This window comes from Zootoca vivipara, chromosome 5 (genome assembly GCF_963506605.1).
Source record: "Zootoca vivipara chromosome 5, rZooViv1.1, whole genome shotgun sequence".
Taxonomy (NCBI): Eukaryota; Metazoa; Chordata; class Lepidosauria; order Squamata; family Lacertidae; genus Zootoca; species Zootoca vivipara.
Window position 1 is genome coordinate 41,960,028 of NC_083280.1, and position 22,748 is coordinate 41,982,775.

At 45.9% G+C, this 22,748-nt stretch overlaps 1 protein-coding gene across 2 annotated transcripts in view; it reads right to left on the reverse strand.

Annotated features, from left to right (window-relative positions):
• The window catches only part of ABCC2 (ATP binding cassette subfamily C member 2), a 36,772-nt gene that overhangs the window by 13,588 nt on the left and 436 nt on the right, over nt 1–22,748 (reverse strand). Inside the window, exons 2-21 of one of the 2 annotated variants that reach the window (XM_035133842.2) lie at nt 17,936–18,109; nt 17,139–17,285; nt 15,454–15,588; nt 15,029–15,151; nt 12,810–12,865; nt 11,146–11,380; nt 8,917–9,092; nt 7,918–8,095; nt 7,139–7,393; nt 6,520–6,585; nt 5,957–6,094; nt 5,725–5,871; nt 5,106–5,190; nt 4,885–4,951; nt 4,482–4,608; nt 4,179–4,355; nt 3,042–3,209; nt 1,724–1,910; nt 1,034–1,160; nt 6–129 (exon numbers count right to left, since the gene is read on the reverse strand). In XM_035133842.2, coding sequence (XP_034989733.2) covers nt 6–129; nt 1,034–1,160; nt 1,724–1,910; nt 3,042–3,209; nt 4,179–4,355; nt 4,482–4,608; nt 4,885–4,951; nt 5,106–5,190; nt 5,725–5,871; nt 5,957–6,094; nt 6,520–6,585; nt 7,139–7,393; nt 7,918–8,095; nt 8,917–9,092; nt 11,146–11,380; nt 12,810–12,865; nt 15,029–15,151; nt 15,454–15,588; nt 17,139–17,285; nt 17,936–18,109 — 2,892 coding nt within the window. Of the gene's footprint in view, nt 1–5; nt 130–1,033; nt 1,161–1,723; nt 1,911–3,041; nt 3,210–4,178; nt 4,356–4,481; nt 4,609–4,884; nt 4,952–5,105; nt 5,191–5,724; nt 5,872–5,956; nt 6,095–6,519; nt 6,586–7,138; nt 7,394–7,917; nt 8,096–8,916; nt 9,093–11,145; nt 11,381–12,343; nt 12,486–12,809; nt 12,866–15,028; nt 15,152–15,453; nt 15,589–17,138; nt 17,286–17,935; nt 18,110–22,748 lie in introns of those variants that run through there. The other variant, XM_035133843.2, reaches the window with a different exon arrangement.

A 22,748-nucleotide genomic window follows, 5' to 3' on the forward strand; every position in this document is an offset into this window, starting at 1 on the left:
CTCACCTTGCCGGTTTCCATGGCCTCCTTGTCAATCAGCCTCTGTCCTTTTATTTCAGCCATTGGCTTCTTCTCCTTCAACTTCATTCGCTGTGACATCGTGAGCGACTTGTGACTGCTGTTACTAAGGCTAATTCACAGGAGAACAATAATGAGGGACAGAGATTCTATAGTGCTTTCCCGCATGCTCTGGGCACAGTGTTTGTCAATTTGTTGGAAGCTGTCGAGAGTGAGTGGGGTATTTAGAAATACTTTCTAAAGTATTTATACCTTGCCTTTTAGCCAAAAAGGGTCTCAGAACAGTTTACAAAAATCAATTCTAAGACAGTTCCTGCCCTCAGAGTGACAATCTAAAAATACACAACACATGAAACCTGTTGCCTGGTGACTGGTGCTGCAACCCTTTATCAATCTAAGAGCACATTGGGGTGACCCAACATCCCAGGTCATCGTTTTGCCCTGTATCACCCAATTTGGTTTTTCAACAAGGATTCTGGAATGAAGCTGAAATGTCCAATGAGAAAAACTTTGGAATCAAGGAAGCTGCAGGATGAAACTCAGCTATGCCAAGGCTAGAGAACCTGCCCCTCCCCAGATGTTGTTACACTATACCTCCTGAATGGGAGTGACAACATCCGGAGGGCCACAGGCTTCCCGTTCTTGAGCTACACTGAGAAACAAAACCGTTCTGATCCCAGGCCCTGCAAGCCCTATAAGGATGTTGATTGGGCAAGTGTGTGAAAGATGAAGTGACTGGATGTGGCGGTATTGAGCAAGTTTTTTAGCCATGTGAGGAAAGATGCTAGGGTCATAGACAAGACCCTAGGAAGGAATCAACACTTCCCTAGGACTTCTGGTTTTGAGATGGCCCCTTTGGTCCCCACCTACCTCAACCCCAAGGCCTTGCTCAATAGCCTTAAATTCCAAATGGAAGAAAGGAAAGGGAGATGTTAGAAAGGAAGGAAGGAAGAGATGGGGAGAATAGGAAGGCAAATTAGCAAATAAAGTGGCTGTGAGTTCATAGGAGGCCTGACCTGCGGATGAAGTCCTTTTGGTGGGCACTGGCCTCACTCTTCTGGGACATGGTCACCACATCAGTTGGTACCTCCTCAGCTCCAGGTTCAGTGTCCCCATCCAGTTCTAGGTCCTCATCCATCCCCACTGAAAAAAAGTCAAGAGCATGGCATGAAACTCAGGAAGGAGGCAAGTTCAGGAAGAATGAATCTGAAGGTCACTTTATCAGGTCACTATCTTAGGTGGATCCTGCCCCACCTCCAACTTCATGAGAGAGAGTTGTCTCGTTGCTGTTCAAAATGGAGTTTTGATACACGGAGGTTACAAATCATATTTATGGCACCACCTTACTGTGACTCCAGAACAAGATGCATACTGGACGGCCACTTTGATCAGTATCTCTCAACCCTGTATACAAGGGGCGGGGAACCCCTGGGCCACAGGATTCAGTTTAACTCCCTTCCTAATCAGGAAAGGGTTTACACTGAAACCCCTGTTAGTGGCAGGAAACCTTCGTTGTGGTAGACGTTTCAATGCAAACCTGATCACACTATTAAATCAAATATGTTTTCCTCTGTTTCAGCAGCACCTTGCTTTATTGTGAAGTCAGGCGACAGGTGAGGAGCCCAGCTCACCTGTCAACTTTGGCTTAAAAGGCCAATCCTGATAAGGTTCCCCCACCCCTGCCATTTAATGTAATGCTTTCTTACCTGTGGCTTCCTCTTCAGGCCTGCTTTCCTGTTGGTTTCCATATGTGTTGAGCAGCTGAGCAAATGCTTTACCATTAGCCAGTAAGGTGCTGTAAGAACCCTGTTCAGAAACAGCTCCAGCCACCAGCACCACAATGTCATCCACTTGGGCCAGGAAACTTAGGCTATGAGTCACCAGGATCCGGGTCTGTGGCACAAACCAGCATATCACAATTAAGGAGGTAGTATCAAGAAGATGGCACCCCCAGCCACTCCGTACCCTGGACCTATGACATTATATCAGGAAGGCTTCTACAGGCACACCGTGGACTCACCTGTCTCTCCTTTACAAAAAGCCCACTTTGCTAACTTAAACTAACCCTCCTGAAACCACCTCCCAGCAGCTACAATTTCTAGGACGCAGCTCCAGCCTGAAGAGAAGCAGCTGAGCTTCCAGCTTGAGGATTCTCAGTTGACTCTCCAAGCCAACTGGAACATGCCAGTCTCTAAAAAAAACCTTGCAACCAACCTAAGCCACCAGGTTGAACAGCTTATTGAGGAGATCTCCGCCAACTCCTTTTCCTTGGACTGTGATGACAGCCTGCTACCGCCCATCTGCTCCTGACCCCAATCAGCCCCCTGTTGCTGCCTTTCTGCCAGGTTCTGACTCTACACATGTCTCTGGCCTTTGGATCTTCATCTGCATGAACTCCAGACTACCTACGATCGCATCTATTGCCTTCGATGCAATGCTTGACCTCCACTCCATCTGTGGACACATTTGTTTCCCTTCTGATCCTTGAACACCTCTACCTGAACTGGACCCACTCTTGGAGCTAGGTTAGGTCCTGGCATTTGGCTTTCATGCATCTTAATATTATGTTGAATTTCTAATCCTCTTTATTTAGCATTGTTGTTTGCTTGTTTTAACTTAGCCTTCTGCCAGCTGCCTCAGTTTTCTAAGAACACATTGAAAGACGCATCACAAAACAGAAGCAAACACCAAATCCAGCTGAAGCAGCTGATTTAATTTACTGATTCAAGTAAAATGGACCTCAGTCCCAAAGTGGGTTGAGCTCTACACTCTTAACCAGGGGACAGAGCAAGCTTCCATCTATAGAAAACAGTCACAGACCATTTGGAGTCAGTTACTTCTTTTGGAGCCAACTTTCAGTTACCTGAATCAGTAACGCTAGTCTCCTACACCGGCTAGATTTTTGTTCGCTTTTTTGTTTGCTTTGGAAGAAAGGTGGAGTATCAATCTTGTAGCACTAACAAACAAAACATTTCTCCATCTGCTCTTCACAAAACAGGGTCTGCAGGGCAGGCAAGAGCTCACCGTATGCTGCAGCAGCCCCTGTGGCCCCAGCACTTGGTCAAAAATGTGTCGTCCTACATGGGAATCCACAGCCGAGAGGGGGTCATCCAGCAAGTAAATGTCTGCGTTGTTGTATACAGCTCTGGCCAGGCTGACACGCTGCTTCTGGCCTCCACTTAGGTTAATGCCCTGCAGAAGAAAGCAGCCAAGCTAGGATCTCTGAGCTTTCTCTATGGTTCAGTGCATGGCAACAGCTTGAGCTCTGATTACTTGAGTCAGAAGCAGCCCCCTCCAATGCATTTGGCTTGGTCAGCCTTGACTGATGAAGATGGTCCTGCTGAAACTCACACCACATGACAGTTAGAATTGTTATAATACTCTATAACAATTCACCATTTTCCTGTAACCATCCATCCAATCAAATGCCCTTTCAGGACTTCTCCCACCCTTATGCACTCGCCCAATAACAATTCTCCTGCCCAGCTGTCTACATTAACACTTGATCTTCCCACGATGTCCAAAGATAACCAAATATGATCAGTGTTAACTCTCAATGACAGTCACAGAAAAATAGAATTTCAGAGTTGGAAGGGACCCTGAGGATCATCTAGTCCAGGCATCCACAAACTGCGGCCCTCCAGATGTTTTGGCCTACAACTCCCATGATCCCTAGCTAACAGGACCAGTGGTCGGGGAAGATGGGAATTGTAGTCCAAAACATCTGGAGGGCCGAAGTTTGGGGATGCCTGATCTAGTCCAATCCCACTCAATGCAGGAATATGCAGCTATCTCATATGGGGATCAGACCTGCAAACATGTCATTATCAGCACCACAGTCCAACCAACTGAGCTATCCATTGGACCTCTTAAGAATCTCCATGGAAAGTTTTTTTTGTAATTCAGAACAGTTGGGTGTGTTTTGTTTTCTTCTCAATGGGCCATAAAACACAGCTACATGTGGCCACAAGAGCACTAGTAACCATTACTATTTGGCTAGGAACTTTTGTAGATTTCTTTGCAAGGCTAGACCATCACCCACAGCATCCCTTGTTCCTGCATTTAATATCATAGAGTCATCTCCCTCCCTGTTCTACTTGCTCCATCTCATTGCCCCAGATTACCACCTGCCCGTTCTGCCATTAAGCCCAAGGTTGGCACCTTCTCTCCAATTTCAGTAAGGTCTCCTCCTGGCAGCAGCTGCAGGTCTGGGAGAAGAGCACAGGCATCTATGACCTGTTGGTATCGGACCTCATCGAAGGGTGACCCAAAAATGATGTTGTCCTTCAGTGTGGCATTCTGGATCCATGCTTGCTGAGACACATAGGCTATGGAGCCCTGAAGAAGCAAGAGGAAGAGGAGGAGACATCTTATCTAGTCAATAGTACTTGGGAAAATCAGTGAATTGCAGATTAGCCTCCAGCTTCTCTGCGGCTTCTTACCAGAGCAGCCACCTCCTCTCACCTGAACATTGATATGTCCTTTGATGTTCTCCATCTCTCCCAATATGGCTGACACCAGCGAGGATTTGCCTGATCCCACAGGTCCTACAATGGCCAACAGGTGCCCATTGGGAATTTTCAAGTTTATGCTGCAGGAGAAAAGCAGCACATGGAAGAAGCATGTATATGGAAGTGGACATCAGTCTTTGGGGCCAGGAAGGAACCATCCCTATTGAGAGAAACTCTACCAGAACATTCTCATTATCGTTCAAGGCCTGGTTTACCTTTCCCTGCCTTATCCAATAGGCAAGGGGGTAAGAAAGGACCCCCCCCCTACTTACAACTTTAACACAAAGGATCACAGACATATCCCTAAATCCCCTCCCCACAAGCATACAAAATTGGTCTGGTATGTGGTGACTTACTCTCTAATGGTGGCATCTGAATTTTGTTCCCAGGCAAAGGAGGCCTCAGAGAAAGTCACAGCACAGCCTTAGAGGAGAAAGAAAAGATAGCATTGTCATCAAGGACAGCGTAGGAACACAGAACACAAGTCACACCTGCCTTCTTGTGCATTTTTACCAGCCTTCTACATTTGCTTCAGAACTCTGCCTGCTATGACTTCCAAACCCTAACCTTCAATTACCAGGGCTCGGTTCATGACATATGGCCGAAGTGTTCAGGTCTTCACTGCCCAGGTAGCGCTCTAGCCGTTCAGTAGATACATTGACCTGTAAGGTGTAGAGGCAAAGTCAGGCATGCCAGGCAGCGACTGGGGTACCAGCACACCTGCAGAATCCCAATTCTGATGACTGTGTCCACTTTAAACATTTTTAGAGCTATGATCAACACCAACTGATTAGGTTTGGGAGCTTCTCTTTCAATTTCCCTCAATGCCTCTGACATAAGGTTATTCTGAGGCATTATGGGAAATTAAAACTGCAGCACCCAGCTGTCACGGCTGCCTCCCTCGCCAGGTAAGCCTGCCTTGGGGCAGTTTGCCAAAGACCCTCTCAAAACTGGAGTAGCTTGGTACTTTCTGGTGCTGCGTGGCTTCTTGAGAGAGACGTTTGCCATACAGATTGATCAGGAGTCTATGATATGCAACCCAAAGCTAAGGGAGCCCCAGTGCCATTTGCACAACCCAGGACACAACCATCTCTCTCTACCAACAGGGTGTGAGCACCAAAACCTTGGCTGCCCCAGGATCAGGCTCCCCCTCCCACCTCAGTTACAGGATATAGGTCCCTCACCAGCCTACTCACCTGCACCAGGGAGGACAAGGTCAATGGCAGGAAGCCCAGAGGGAAACGCAGGACGTTGAATAGAGAGATAGAAGTGAAGGCTTTCTGTGCATCCAAGACATTGTTTTCATCAACCATCACATACACAGCAAATGTTACCACAGAGACCTAAGGAAGGAGAGTCACAGGGTGAGGGGCATCTTCTACACTGCAAGGAATGAGCAAAAGGAACAAAAATAGTGTGCTGTCTTACTATGAAAGGAGCACAGGCGAAGAGGAAGATGGAGATGGATTGCAGGTAGGCAAAGCGCAGCAGCCGCTTCAGCTCCTGTGCCCGGATACCTCCGACTCGTTTCTCAAATGACGGCTCCCAGGCAAACAGCTTCAGGATCTGAAAGGATTCTTCTGCTCAGATATGGGGCTCAGTCCAACAGAGCTCTCCATCCAGTGAAAGCGGAAGCAGGGCTCCATCCTACCATGTCTCATTTCCAGCACTAGCCCCTTCCCGACGCACACATTGCAGGCAAAGGCTAAGCAGGCACTGACCTTGCATGCCTGCTTTGGGAAGGCATCTGGCAGAGATCAGAGGCAACACTCCCAGTTACCCTCTGCTTTATCTGCAATTCAAACCCCACTTACCGAGTGGTAAGCCTAGCTGAATTCCAATGGACTTAATTATCAGTAGACATGGCTAGGATTGTGCTGCAAGCAATGCAAGGTACGCCCAAAAAAATAAAATAAAATAAATCCATTGATGTTTCCATCAGTACAGCCAACTCATCACTGTGTTGGAGCAATCTGGTCTCTGCTACTCACCTTGATGCCGCTGAGAATTTCATGCATTATTTTCATGCGCTCATCCTTGTACTTCATGTTCTTCACCTGCACAAAGAAGTAAGTTGCAAAGAGGGAGTTGATCATTGTTCCAGCCCCACATAATACGTTGCCCAGGGACAAGTTATTTGTGCTTTGTCTCTGACAGTTAGAAGCACCACATGGCCATAGCTTTGCCCTTAATTGTCCAACAGATCTCTGTAAGTGAAGCTGAGGGATTGATGCTGTGCCCTATAGGACTTATATATATATATATACACACACACACACAAACGCGCATTGTCTCTTTTTTCAAGTTGTGTTTTCTACAGATTACAATGCTCAGTCTTGTCCTAAGCTTTGAAACATCTACATTAAACTGGGGTGGTCAGACTTCAGGATTTTGAATAAATGAACCAGACTGACTATTTTTAATAGGCTGCTTTTAATAGAATAAAATCTACTCACTGAAGCCCAGTGCAAAAAATGACACATTGCAGTTACATTCAAAATTCAAGGTTAGCATTTGGAGCACACGCTTGGCCCAAGAATTTGTCCTCTATAGCAGAACTGACCTCACAGCCCTTTCACACCCACCTGCCCAGGACACTCCTTCCCTCACCTGTATGGCTCTGGCCTTCGTGACCAGCACAGCATTGATGGGGATAAGCAGGACCATGACAGCAATCCCAGCAAGCACAGAGGGGCCGAGCTCCAGCCACAGAAACACTATAGACAGCACAATCTGCAGGGGAGCCGACCACAGCTGGTGCATCAAGTTTGTGAAGTCCATGAAGCGCTGGGCATCCGCGGACATCAGATTCACTGTTTCACCCACTGTGGATTCCTTCCGTGTGGCATTGGAAATAGTAAGGGCCTGAAAGCAGATATAACAGCGGCTGTAAAAACTAGGGGTACTAGCTAACGCCATAGCCATTAGGGACCAGGGCACACAGCACTAAGGATGAGCAAATCTGTCAGCGACTGCCTCTCTCAGTTTCTCACTTATCCAATCTTAACTTTAGTCCTCTACATCAGTTTGCAATTTTAAAAATAAAATCCATGAAAATCCACCAGCATTTTAGTATGATGAATATCTCCTAACATACCCATTTGCATGCAAGCTTGCCTAATGTACACATCTTTGCAAAGCTGTTTCCCCAAATATAATGCATCTGTGTGTGCTATTTTCACTTATGTATGTGCACACTTCATCCCAGTGTATGCATTTCTGTATGCATTCCTTGGCTGGATAACTGCACTGCAAAAATAAAAATAAAAATCGAAGAAGTGTGAATGCCAAAGGATCCCTCCACCCCAAGATCCAGGGGAAAGCAGTCAAAGTTGATTGGTCAGCACTAAGGAAAGCAGCCCCCACAAAAGGCGAAGGACCCAACTGACCTTCTTGTAGATGGCAGCCATAAGAGCAGTGCGTACGAGCATGCCCAGTTGAAAGCAGAGTTGGAAATACTGCTGTAGGCAGATGGATTGCACTAGTGCAGTCAGAAACAGCAGCACTGCATAGAGGTAGCCATGCCAAAGATAGGCATTTGGGTCTGACACAAAGGAGATCATCAGCCTGCGAGAGAAAATAATGATGAGCATCTCCCTGAATTCCACTCAAACTTGCACAAACCACACCCAAATAACACGCCCGCCTCCCACAAGCCCTACGCATCAGACTCTTGTTCTTCCACACACACAGGCTACAGGCTCCTCCTCAACCAGGCTCATGCAATGCAGCCATATGTCACATGTGGACAGCCTACAGGCCACATGCAACCTTTGTGGCTCTCTCTTGAACACCTCCATATCTCCAGTGGACAATTTTAGTATACATGTCCACTCAGAAATAAGTCCCATTGTGCTCAGTGGGACTTATGCCCATTCCCAGCTAAGTATATATGTGATAGCAGCCTTAGGGATATCTCTCAGCTAACTCATCACTATTCCTCAATGCAGAGAGCAAACTGTGTTCTTCCCTGGAGCAAGCTCTGCTACTTATCCCCTACAATGGACAACTAATATGAGACAGCTAAAATGGGACCACAGTAAAAAAAAAACACCTGGAACTGGGGAAATCATTTTTCAGATCCAAACCCTGGCTTTCTCTCAGAATGTTCCTCATCTATAAAAGCCATCTTAATGCACCATCTTAAAGCAGAAGCACAAGGAAATTGTTTTAGTTATGCCTGGAATCTTCTGGCACATAGTTTGTGCTTTTAAAACTGTGAGAATGTTTTAAGGAGTTAATCAGCATGTGGATGGTCCAGACCGTATATATGGATTTCCAGCCAGTGACAAGATCTTCCTGAATCAGAAGCTTATTTAAACCCCATCGCCCACCATCCAGGGCACCAGGAAAACTCAGAATAAAAAAGTGGAGCTAGGAAGACTCACTTCAGTATCTGAGGGCTCACAAACACCAGGAGGTCTTGCACTACCTTGAGTGCCACTGATTTCATAATGTTCCCAGCAAAGGTTCGGAATATAGAAGCCATCAGCCAGCTCTTCGCATAGTCACCACGAGAGTCTTTCTTGTCTGCTTCTTTCTTGCCTTTTTCCTTTTTCTCTTCCTAAATTCAGAGTAGGGTTTAGGCTTGGCAGGCATAAAGCAGCCCCCAACTCTCAGGGTGGGCAACTGCCATATAAAGCGAGCCATCTTATTTATTTATTAAGATTTATTAATTTGATAAATTTGTATCCCAGGGTGGCAAACAAGAAGTTATAAATTACGAACATATTTTGAACCTCTAAAAAAGAATTCCAATACAGATGCAGACTGGGAAAGTTATTAATTTAGAAGGCTCCTCGAAAGAAGATAGTCTTCCATAGATGCCAAAAAGACAATAGAGACAGCACCTGTCCAATTTTCAAGGGGAGCAGGTTTCTGTAGGGGTAACTTGCTAGCGATCTATGGAAGGGAATCATGTATTTTTTAACTAGGTGTGCTGCGGAAGGATGTCCTGAGCTTCGTGGCTCCCTTGGACAGACTACCATGGCCTGAGTTATGAAATGCTGGGTCTCTGATATAGATTTCTGGATTGTTACTACTCCATTGCTTTCAGCCTCAGAGTCATGTTTTCAGGCTAGGTTCAAAAGACCAGGCATCTGTGCCTGTTGGTCTTTTAGCTGCCATAAACATTTGGTGTTTGTTTGAGACAAAAGGTCAATTGCAAATCGCCTTTCCTGCCTGCCTTTGGAAAGCTGTGAAACCTGTTTTTCTACCACTTCAGTGTTAATCCCTGCAGGAATTCCTGGGCCCCTTTCCTGTCTTTAGATGTAGTCCCTTTGTAATTCAGGATGTCTTTTTAGCATCTAGGTGTTAGTCTCAGACCTTCCCAAGGTATCGGATTCAAGGTGGGAGGAAACCTGGGAGGGGTTTTAGAAATCAGGATGAATTCTATTGGATGATTTGAATCTGTGTAACCTTTTGATATTGTAATAAAAAGATATGGCGAGGAGGAAGGGCACGCACTTTCCCTCCCAGAGATTTGCTGGTTGAATCTCTGTGTCCTTTGTTTTATTTTCCATGTGGTTTTGCCACATTTTGGTGCCCTCTCTGAGGCGCCATGAAAAGAGGATCAGGTAAATGATCGCTCTTCTGAATTTTGGGCTAACAAGCTCCCCTAGGTGCTGTTTGACTCTAGCTGCAATAGAGGGATTTCAGACTGAAATATTTTTACCGCTCGGAACCTTGAGCAACCTGTGCGCACAGAAAACAGGTAAAAATGGGGGGGAATTTAAGTAGTTTGCAGAATAAACATAAAAGAGATTTGCTCTTTTTGTTAAGCCCTCATAGTCACAATCAGGTGATGTCCCCACTGATTGACCAATTATTACAGGAGATATCTCATGTTGCACCCTTTTTCCCTGAGGAGGGTACCCTAGATCTAGAAAAATGGGACAAAGTGGGTTTGGTTTTGAGTAAATCTGACCGACCCTCTGTTCAAATCCTGCACACGTGGAAGTTATGCAGAGCAGCAGTAGCTAGAGTGGCAAATCCACTGTTACAGCTCCAAGATGCTTCTTCAGCATCCCCAAGGATTTTGCCCCCTTCTCAGCCTCCGGGTTTGGGGGGAGACTTTGCTTTAAAAGCAGTTTCAGCTCCTTCTGCGCCCCTGCCTTCTGCCGGCTCCCTGTTGCCTGAGTCTGATTTAGAAATAATGCCACCTTCCTATTCTGTGGGTTCTCATCCTGAGATACCACAAACGGCAGTCCAACAGATGGTGAGTCAGGTTTTAAAAGAAGGTGACGGTGAGGCGATTTTGGACGCTCTACCTTTAATGGCTCTTTGTCCCATTGCACGTAATGCACTTTCCCTCCCAGAGATTTGCTGGTTGAATCTCTGTGTCCTTTGTTTTATTTTCCATGTGGTTTTGCCACAGTTTCAAAGGATAGGGACCACAACACTAAATGTCCGATTCCTACATTGTGCAAAATGGAGCTTCTGATATTTGCAGAAGTTCCCCCCCCCCCTCAGACACTTGTAAACCACAGTGATACTGCCACCAGACCTCTAAGCTGCAATGGGCTAGGGGATCCTGTGTGTAAGATTTCCTCCCATTCAGCCCAGCATTTGGATCTGAAATGTAAGCCCCCGCTCTCTCTCCCAGCAGCAGTAGTTACCAAAACCAATGCATCCTGACTCTGGGCTTTGCTCAAGCCATTCATGTGCTGGTCAGTAGCTGCTGGATGACGTTTCCTCTTCCGTTGCCGGATCTCTAGTTTCCGCTGAGCCTTTTTTATTCCAGCTGTCATGTGCTCCTCAAGCGAGCCTAAAAGTTTCCCCGGCTTATGTTCATCCTTCAAGTCCCAGAGGTCATCAATTTCTAGTGGCTTGCGATAGCCCTTGAGCACCATCCTGAAAGGTACAGCAGATTTACTCAGGTGCTCAAAACCCTTGCTGCTCTTCACCCCGCTAACTCATTGCTTTGACCATGCTCAGGCACAATAGGGAAATGAGCACAGTATCCAAGGGTTGGGGCTTCGGGGGAAGTGAGAAGCTGCCAGCTCCCCATCAGCTGGGACTTGTTGAACGGAATGAAGAATTCCAAAAGGCTAGACCCTCTAGTTAGACACAGCAGAGGAAAAATAAAGACTGAAATAGAAGCCTGGTTTAAAACACTACATTGCAATACGGCATTTCTCCCCATGCAAATATTTCAGATCCAGAGCCCTTTGCTCTTGCTACCCTTAGCTCTCCCATCCTCTAACACACACCTCCCACTTTCGTTGCTTCACACTCGGTTAAAGACCTATATGGGGGAATCCGACATAGTGCTAAGTGGACATTCCATCAGCGCAAGTATTTCTCCTTGCACAACAGAACATTCTCCCCCTCTCCTCCTTTGGTACCCCCCTAAATCTGTTCTCAGGGTTCCCCTAGAGCAGGCATCCCCAAACTTCGGCCCTTCAGATGTTTTGGACTACAATTCCCATCTTTCCCGACCACTGGTCCTGTTAGCTAGGAATCATGGGAGTTGTAGGCCAAAACATCTGGAGGGCCGCAGTTTGGGGATGCCTGTCCTAGATGGGAATTGGTAAGAGGAAATTAATTGTATCTAATCCTTTAGAGATCCACCTGTGTGGGATAACAACAAAAGAAGAAATGGCTGGTGTATGTTTTTAAAACACGGGGCAAGCACATAGAGAGCCCCAGTTAGCAGAGTATTGTCTCATTGTCAGGCAGATTAATGAAGCATAGGAAGCATCCATTAAAGTTTTTTTTCATTTCCATTCAGCTGCATGAAGCAGCTGACACACACTACCGTCATGCAATGAAACAAACCACACGCTGAAGTAAGTTTAAAAATGATTTACTTACTTAACTGATGTCTCAGTCATGCATTTTTCTTTATGCAACAGCAGTAAAATAATGCAGGTAAAATACTTAGTTGAAATACATCAAATCAGCCTCAGACACATGTCTGAGGATGGGAGCTAAGTTGAGGCACATCCACCTCCATCGCTTGCAGCGTAGAGAGAGAGAGAGAGAGGAGAGAGAAACAAAAAATAAGCTTTACTTCCTCCCTCTCAGAAGAAGAGGGGGTGTGACCTCACTGAGCCTACACTAATGATTAGAACTCTGTGGTCTTAACCCCTTCATATACTAACTAGCACTGTTAGGTTTGACTGCAAATCTCCCACATGCACAACGGGAGGAGAGCAGGGAGAAGTTCTGTTTCATAAGCAGAAATCCTTGCTCTGATGGGACAGATTAGTTAACCCTAACCCTAACCTTTATTCTCCTAGATGTAATGCACTTATCTTTTCCACTCAGATTTGCCTACCTGCTGTACCACTGGAAAGTGAGGAAGCTCAGGAAAGAGGCCACAATTTCTGGGTTCTGAAAAACACGGGAGGCAGAATGTCTAGGTGAAAAATTGAGGGAGGGAACAATAGTACGAGGTGTGACTAACTAGGCTGTCACCTTTTGAAACGAAGCCTTCAAGACATATATGGCAATTTTTTCCTTTTGAGACCACTCCCACCAAACAGTGCATCAGGCAGCCAGGTGTGGCCCATGAAACCCAGCTTCCTGGTGAGCTGATGTGTGGAAACATTATCCCATTGTGAGGGGCAAGGGATATCGCGAAGCCCCTCCCCTCCTGAGTTCCAGCCCAGCCCCGAGCGAGGCTGAAAAGAGGGAAAGCTCCAGCTCAAGTGGGGAAACAGGAAGTGGTGTCCAAGGCTCTGGCAGGGTAGAAGAGCCATCGTCCCAGGTGGGACAGGAAGGGGGAAGGAAGGGGGGCAGACCAGTCCCCCCAACTCCGGAACTTCGCAGAAAGCGTCGGGGGAAGAGGATGGGTCTCCCCAAGTTGTTATGCTGGCGCAAGACGCGCCAAAAGCCACTTGGAGGTTCTGATTCAAGCTGAACAGATGTGTCTTTGCCGACGTGGGGATTCAGGGCACAGTCCAACAATGGCTGCGTTCCTTCATCTCAGGTCGGGGACAGAGAGTGGCGCTAGGGAGGGAGTTGTCGCCGCGGCACCCCTTGGAGTGTGGAGTCCCACAAGGCGCAATCCTTTCCCCAATGCTTTTTAATATCTTTATGCGCCCCCTTGCCCAGATTGTCCGGAGTTTTGGGCTGGGTTGTCATCAATATGCTGATGACACCCAGATCTATCTGTTGATGGACGGCTGCCCTGCCTCGGCCCCGGACACACTCACCAGGTGCTTGGAAGCTGTGGCTGGATGGCTACGTGGGAGCCGACTGAAGTTAAATCCTTCGAAGACAGAGGTCCTCTGGCTAGGTCGGGGCGACATGGGGTTGGGGGGCCAACTCCCATCTTTTGCAGGGGCTCAATTGGTACCAGCGCCTTCTGTCAAGAGTTTGGGTGTAACCTTTGACGCCTCCCTTTCCATGGAGGCGCAGGTTGCATCCACAGCAAAGGTGGCATTTTTCCATCTCCGCCGCATCAAGCAGTTGGTCCCTTACCTTTCTCGCCCCGATCTGGCCACAGTGATCCATGCGACGATCACCTCCAGGCTTGACTATTGTAACTCGCTCTACGCAGGGTTGCCCTTAAAGCTGACCCAGAAACTCCAGCGGGTGCAGAATGCCGCGGCGAGGCTCCTTACAGGGTCCCGGCCGCGGGATCACATTCATCCAGTGCTTTACCAGCTGCACTGGCTCCCGGTGGAGTACAGGATCAGGTTTAAGGTGCTGGTTTTGACCTTTAAAGCCCTATGCGACTTGGGACCCTCGTACCTACGGGACCGCCTCTCCTGGTATGCCCCGCGGAGGACCTTAAGGTCCACAAACAATAATATTCTGGAGATCCCGAGTCATAAGATGGCTAGATTGGCCTCTACTAGAGCCAGGGCCTTTTCAGTACTGGCCCCAACCTGGTGGAACGCTCTTACCCAGGAGACCAGGGCCCTGCGGGATTTGTCATCTTTCCGCAGGGCCTGCAAGACAGAGCTGTTCCACCTGGCCTTTGGGTTAGACTCAGCCTGACCCCTGTGTTTTTCTCCCTCATGGCTTGGATTTATGGCCTACTTGAAGTGAGGCTGCACTTTAAATTTTAATACTGCATTTTAATCTGTATTTTAATTAATTGTTTTTATGTTTTATTGTGGTTCTGTTGGTGTCAGCCACTTATGGCCTACCTGAAATGAGGCTGCACTTTAAATTTTAATATTGTATTTTAATCTGTATTTTAATTAATTGTTTTTATGTTTTATTGTGGTTCTGTTGGTGTCAGCCGCCCTGAGCCCGGTTTTTGACTGGGGAGGGCGGGGTATAAATAAAAATTTATTATTATTATTATTATTATTTGTAAATAGCACTGCCATCAGCACTGTAAATACTCAGCACCAATAAAAGATAAAATGCAGAGCTGTGTAGAGTCGTTACTCTGAAGTAGCCTATTCCGGCCACCGTGACACCCATCAAGCCCACTTCGAGAACCTATACAAAGTGGGGATACCATGCAGAATACCAATGGCTGTTCCTGTCCCAAAGGTTATCCTTACAAGTCGAGAGCAAGCAGCTGAAGACACTCACTTTCTTTGCAGCTTCCTTCATTTCGGGGGCAACGTCGGAAACAATAGAGATGAAGAACAAAATAAGTTGAAGCCCATAGGAGACCAAGAAGAAGCTAAAACGTGGCACATCAGTGATGGAGCCCTGCAAGAGAAGAAAGCAAATGGGAGACACTAGTGGAAGTAACCAAATTGTGGAGCTGGACCCACTTCTTCCCAAGCAGTTAGGGCTAAAGTCTGTGCACCAAGACACTCCTTCCTGCAGCTTCATTTTGGCCCTTCTTCCCACTCCCCCCTGTCTCAGGACTGTCCTGTGAAATAGGGTGGGTGAACCACAGCAGACAGGCTTGCAGAACTGAATGACCCCAAACGTGGCTTTGCTGGGGCCGCCTCAACCTTTGACATCCTGGGTTGCCTAGTTTTTCATAGGCTTCTTGTGTTTCTGACCTGTATTGCTTGCCGGATGAGAGTCTGGAGCTGAAATAGACCACAGAGCACAGAAAGGAAGAGGAAGATGAAGAGAGATCCCGAGTCTCTGCGGATGGTGAAGCGGCGGCTGTCATGGATCAGCAGAACGAGCAACTGCAGTAGCGAAAAAGAGCCAAGAGTTTGCAAGACTGGGTTGGTTTCAGGGTTCGGAAATGGAGGGAGGTGTGATGTAAACTCGTGGCACCAGGCTGGACATCAAACTTGATAATGAACCTGAGATCCACATTATTAGCTCGCTGAACATGCTCACTTGAGACAAACTCAAAAGATGGCTTGTGACTTCTAGTCGAGCTTCCAAAATGAGATCCGGAAATAGACTGACGTATTAATTATGAAATAAGAGAATGGCCTTTGCCTTCATAATTCTAAATTTGTATAATGCTAAAAAAAAATCTACCTCCACTTCCTAGCTCAGATCAGCTAGCCAGGGTGTAATTAAACGTGACAAACTAAATCAGTGGTTCCCACCCCACCCACCCCTGCAGTGCAGTTGAAAACTGCTGAGGGTCTTGGCAGAACCACTTAATGGTTTTTCTGCCTGTTGTAGCAATTGTGATGTGCTGTGCTAGATACTGTATGATTTTCAACTGTATTTTTATTCCTTGTTTTAATTCTTAAGATACGGCTTTGGATGATAGAAGTCAAATTACAATAAAATAAAATATAAATAGAAGCAGCAATAAAAATACAATTAAAAATCAATATGTGTGTGTGTGTGTGTGTGTGTGTGTGTGTGTGTGTACACCTTTTATACCAGTGGAAGGGGTATTGGGCAGGTGTGAATCTGATTGGGTTGTCAGTTCTGGTTGCTGTTTTTAACCCTTTTTCTCCCTGTAGTATTTTCCTGATAAATGCTGCCTCATCTCAAATCTGCTACTTGCCCCACAGGAGAAAATATACAAGTACCCATCTTCAGGGAAAATAAGATGTGACTTGAGGCATATGATGCATCTTGGGGTAGCAGGTTGCCATTGAAGGGACAATGCGAAAGGGATCTACCCTCGTGGAGAAGCACTTTGAGAGTAATATGAGGGTGATGGCCAAATTTTCATTGTTCATTGAATATTTGTACAGTACTAAGATTGTCCCATTGATTTTATTGCATTTTAAACCACCCAGCGGACTTGGGCCAATGGGCAGCCATTGTTGTTGTTGTTTTCTCCTCACGTGCTGCTTAATGTTTCTTGTTAGTTTGTTCTTTTCATGGTGTACTTGGGAAATATGGGAGTTTGATGATGGGGAATTAGTGTGGGATCACTTTTTATTATCTTCTAGTGTCTGCTTTTTATGTTGTGGTATAAGGTTTGGGTTAATAAATAAATAAATTTATTATTATCCTAAATCTCCCTTAAAAAGAGAAGAAGCCATTTCAGGCAGCTGCTTTAAAGGTCAGAGAACATCAGAGCACTGGCATTTTGGGGGGAAAGCATTTGACTCTTTTCTTCCTTGTTTTTTCTCTAATGTAACCCCTTCCCTTCAAAGTACTGTTCTGGGTCTCAGGACTTGTATTATTAGCATACAGCCCAATGGAAACAGCAGGGCTGAAACGAGAGTTGGCAACTCTGTATTGTAAAAAACTTGTTCTTAACAAGGGACACTTTAATTCCAGCACAGGACATGGTTTGATGAAGGAGAGTTCTCACCCAACTAATGAAGTAGAGTGCCGGATTCAAGTACTGGACAATTGGGTTTCGGCTGACAGGGGTTGGGTGCGGGAGGTTTCCTAGGTCTTCGGCAACAGTGAAAACTGCTTCAGCAAGTGCCATCAGTAAGAGCAGCGCAGTCAGCACCTGGCAAAGGAAGAGCAGAAGTGACAGATTGCTACCTGCAATGTTCTAGGAGAATAAGGTTGCAAGGAGCTTCTAAACCCATCGTGGAGAAGCTACATATGCAGGGCAAAGCTACATTCCACAGCACAAGTGGCCCAGGAGCACTGCTGTGCATCACACCCTCCGTCAAGTAAAAATCAAGTGTACTTATTGATATGCCCCTTTCCTGCAAGGAATGCACTCAAAGCGGGTTCAAAACACATATAAAAATCCCTGTGTTATTTATAATATAAATATGTGTATATGTTTGTTAGTTTTCATTGAGTATTCCTTTTTATAACAATCACAACACAAACTACATCAGCAGTAAATACACTACTTGATTCCTAAAGAGTTCTGTATATACTAAACACCACCATCGTGACGGCATTACATAAGCAAGACACAGTTCAAAGGCTTCTGGCCAAAGGACACTTATGGTAAATTCATCTCACCCTCTGGCTTTCCCTGCTCTTTCCACACACATTTCCCAGTTAGCACAGATCCCTATTTCACTTAAACCCTTTCAGGGTTTCTCACATCACCACCATCCACCTCTGCTTTGCCCTCTGAGCTGCATGCCCTTTGCTTCCACCCTGCTACTAACTCTGGGGCACACCATTCTCTCCCACCTGTTTAATAAGGTAAAGTCTTGTGACAGATGATTTCTTCATCCTGGATGTGCAGAAATGGAGAAGCTGCATTGGGCCAAAGAGCCAGAGGAAGCCCAGGGGGATCCAGACCAGAACAGTCTGTTCAAAGCAGAGGGGCAGGTCGGCATCATTCCGATCCAGGAAAGAGGAGTTCTGGAGGCATCAGAAACAAGAAAATAATATGGGGAAACAGCCTTACTAGAAAAAATAACCAATAAGCTGGAACTGACACGGGGACAAATAGAAGAAGATGGCTTCACCCCGGTTTGGCTCCCCTTTATCACATACACAGCCCAACAAGACAATGACAAAAATCATACAAATCAATATGGCTAACCTGATCCAAAACGCCCACCCACCCCACTCACACATGAAACAAAGACCACCACAGCCAACCCCAAATGAACAACCATACCCTAGGCCAACCCCAACATCTCTCGCCACCAAAGGAACACAAGCGAACAGCAGGGAACCTGCACAAGCGACACTGACAAAACAACCCACATATATTAAGTAACATAGAAACACCGTCACCCCACCCCCACCCATCTTTCCCCCATCCACCTCTTTTCCCCTTTTCTTCCCAATGCCTCAACAAATGAACCTGATTTGTAAAAATGTTATGAGAGACACTGCACATATTTCTGTAAATCTAGAAAATCTTTAATTAAAAAAACCAAGAAAATAAGGCATATGCCAACGCTTGCTAAGATCTTTAGCCTACATGTACTACCTGACATAGTTTCACATGTATCCAGGCCCCCACACCACTATGCGTTGCACCAGGGATGGAGAGCCTGTGGTACTCAAGATGTTGATGGAGTCCAACTCTCATTCACCCTAACCAACGTGACCAATGGTCGAGGATGATGGGAGCTGCAATCCAGCAACACTGTGGTGGTGGGGACACTGGTTCCCCATTCCTGCCTTACATCTCTGTCCCAAGTTCCACTGTGGATCTACACAGACAATTACCATGTAAACATTGACAGCAATTGCCGCAGTTCCAATTCCACAGCACCTGCCGTGAACCCATTACAATGCTATAACATCTTTTAAAAATTCACTGCATTTCCCCAATGCATCATAACACAACCCCAGGATAACTGATTTCCACCTCCATTCTCCACTGCTGTTCTTCTGAGGGTGTTCTTGTTCCATTGATTCACAACCACCCCTATTCATCCTTATGCTAATCTATTCAGTATGACTCACCTGCAATCGAGCCAGTTAGTGATGCTTTGGGTTAGAATCCAATGACATTTTCAAGTGGGCGAAAGTCAATGTTTGTATTCATCATAACACAGCACTGATGTTTACTACCAGCATTTAATTGCGTTGAACCTTTGTTGCGCATGCTATCTAATAAGAGCAGTTATCAATTAGAGATACCCTGGTGGGATATCTATATGGGTGGGGGTTTATGATGTTCATATTGTGTGAGCTAACATTGCTGATACTGTGTTTGACTCTCAAACTGATTTGGATATCCTTTCTTCCCCCTAATTCAACATTTACCATTATTTCTGCAGAACAAAACTGGATTTTGTTTTTACTACACTGGGTTCAAAACAGCTGTAGAAAAATCTGTTTCTTACAGCACAATGACTGCAGCCCACGTTCCCTTTAAGGAAACTGCAGCATGCAGCTTGGTTGAGCAGTTTTAATGGAGCAAATATAATTATTTTGTATTTTTGCATGACTCTTTAGGGTTTGTATTTGTAAAGAACTTTTGAGTTAATTGTTAAATGGGGGAAACAGCTAACGAATCTACAGTGGAGAGAGCCCCACAACACATCCCCATGATATACAACATGCAAAATGATGTGACAGTGCCCCACTGGAGGCAAAGCCAGTAATGACCCCACTGCTGCCAGCCCCCAGGGCATCCCTCTAGGAAGGGGATTGATTCCCTTTATGTGACACACAAGCACCATTCTGGAGCAGAACACACACACACACAGCAGTAGTGGACCTTGGTGTCTGAAATTTCAGTGGCACCCTGTACAACACCAAAATCCAGCGCTCTCGCCTACCATTGGACGTAACAGTGGACTACGTTCCCCTGGAGCTGATCAAACCCCATGTTGTACACTCTTGAGTTGTAATCTGTCAACATGGGATCTATATACGTACAAGTAATGATGCGCTGTAATTGGGTGCTCTGCTTTGACAATATGGGCAGGATGGTTGTTGTCATTGCTGGGAGATGCCGTTTTTTTTGTTTTAAATTAAAACCTCCCACTGAAATCTATGGAAATAAATTCCTTGTACAGTAGCAATTCCTGCTACTAGGGGCAAAACCATGAGCTGGAGTATGGAGTATACAGAATATGTATCCTCTTCCTGTGTCACCCTCACAACTCCTCAGTTTCAGCTGCACTGCAGACCCCCAATTGCTAATGAAACTACATCAGTGGAATAATCTGACGGCGTTATCAGTCGTGTGTTATGTCATGTGACTCATCTAGTCCAGTATTGTCTACTTTGACTGGCAGTGGTTCTTCCAGGTTTCAAGCAGGTACCAATGGGCTTTTGATGTTTGCCCTGACAGTTTGAAGTAATTGCTGGAGATGTCACCATTTCAGAAACACAAAATCTCATTTTATTGGAGGCACCAGGAGAGTCCTGCCTGTTACCTACATATGAAACACTCTTGGCATGAACAGAATCAGGGGAAATTCCAACATCCTTCACTGCAAGGGAAAAGTTAGTGTTGTACTCTGCTTGCCAAGAGGACCACTACGGTAGTAGCTAAGGACGTAAAGAGACAGCGATTTCCACCCTGTCCTGCCTTTGTTGCAATCAGCACTGTTTCCATTCTGCTACAGTTCAGTTATAACCTAAGTTATTGTTTTGCTATCTGCTATAGCCGAAACTGGGACACAGGTGGCGCTGTGGTTAAACCACTGAGCCTAGGGCTTGCTGATCAGAAGGTCGGCGGTTCGAATCCCTGTGACGGGGTGAGCTCCCGTTGCTTGGTCCCAGCTCCTGCCAACCTAGCAGTTCGAAAGCACGTCAAAATGCAAGTAGATAAATAGGAACCGCTACAGCGGGAAGGTAAACGCCGTTTCCATGTGCTGCTCTGGTTTGCCAGAAGCGGCTTTGTCATGCTGGCCACATGACCTGGAAGCTATACGCCGGCTCCCTCGGCCAATAATGCGAGATGAGCGCACAACCCCAGAGTCAGTCACGACTGGAACTAATGGTCAGGGGTCCCTTTACCTTTACTTTTATAGCCGAAACTAACAGAATGAATTATGTATCCGATTTCAATGCATTTTAATGAAAGGAAAACAACGCAAAACATAATTATGCCTGTAATATTCATGGACTTAAATAAACAACAGCTGATACCATTTGTATTTGCATGGTTACTATTCCTGATCTTGGGTGAACAAAATTGTGGCAATTTCTGCTCCCATTTCTGTTTCTGGTGGAATGCCCTGAGATCCCTACAAGCAGTAGATGAGACAACTCTCAAACAAAGGCAGCTGCACAACCAGCTTAGTCAGCTTCACTCATGAGCTCTAGTTTAGCAATTTAAATCTCCTGATGCCCAGGACTTCTCCATCAATGACAAGGAAACAGATCTGGGCAATTCACTAGAAAACCAGTACCCGTGGCTGACAGGGTGGCACGACAATTTAAATTTACTTTACAGGGATGTGGAATGATCAAGATCATGCAAAGGACTGGAGACTCAAGTCAACAACTAACCTACATAGTCATAATTATCAAATACCATAAGCCCTGGGAGCATACCATAGCTGCCAAGTTTTCCCTTTTCTCGCGAGGAAGCCTATTCAGCATAATGGAAAATCCCTTAAAAAAAGGGATAACTTGGCAGCTATGGAGCATACCACTTCAGAATGAAGCAGGAGAGGACCTGAACCAAGTGAAATGTTTTCTTGGAAGGCAACACATCAAGGAGAGACTTAGCCTATGGGCCCTTTGCCTAAAATGGACATATTTGTCAACTCTAGCATTTGTTGTGGGCACCACACACACAACATAGCACAACCAGTACTATTGGCTACAAGATCATGATTTTTTCAGACTTAATTTCAGTTGAGGGAGAAGTGGAGGAAGAGGCCCACATTCAAAACTCCTGTGATAGATTTCATGAACAGGAAAGGTGTTTTTTTTTACATATGGAATGAAGCAATTGATCCCCCAGTTGCATTCTGCTATACTATGTGGCATGTCCAATAATGTAGATCACCTAACTGTCCCCCCCATCTTCCGTTTCTGTGTGAGATTAAAGAACCTCCTATTTTCTCTACAGTGAATCATTTGAGTCAGAGTTACCAGTGAAACGGTCATGGTTGTATCATACATGGAGTGTTAACATCTCCACTAATGCTTTGGAGCCTTCCTGCCTTCTAAGACACTATTATACAGGCGTCCCCCGCCTGCCCCCCACTTGCATAGGGGTTATGTTCCAGGCCCCCACATGTATAAGTGAAATTGTGTAACATGGGGACAACCTGCTAAAAAGCCTCTAAATGCCTGTTTCTCCCTGCTAAAAGTTGTGTAATTCTTTATCTCCCTGACATCTGACGGGAGAGCATTCCACAGGGGAAGGCGCCGCTGCTGAGGAGGCCCTCTGCCTGGGAAGGGTCCCCTCAAAAGCCACGAGGACTGTCCAGCTCTCTCCCATCTTTCAATGCTCAGTGCACCCACTGGAGCAGTAACCAACAGAAAGATGATGGATTTGTTCACTGTAAAAAAAACCAGTCTAACTATATTAAGACTGCAGGCTTTGCTTTTGCTAAGCATGCACACAGAA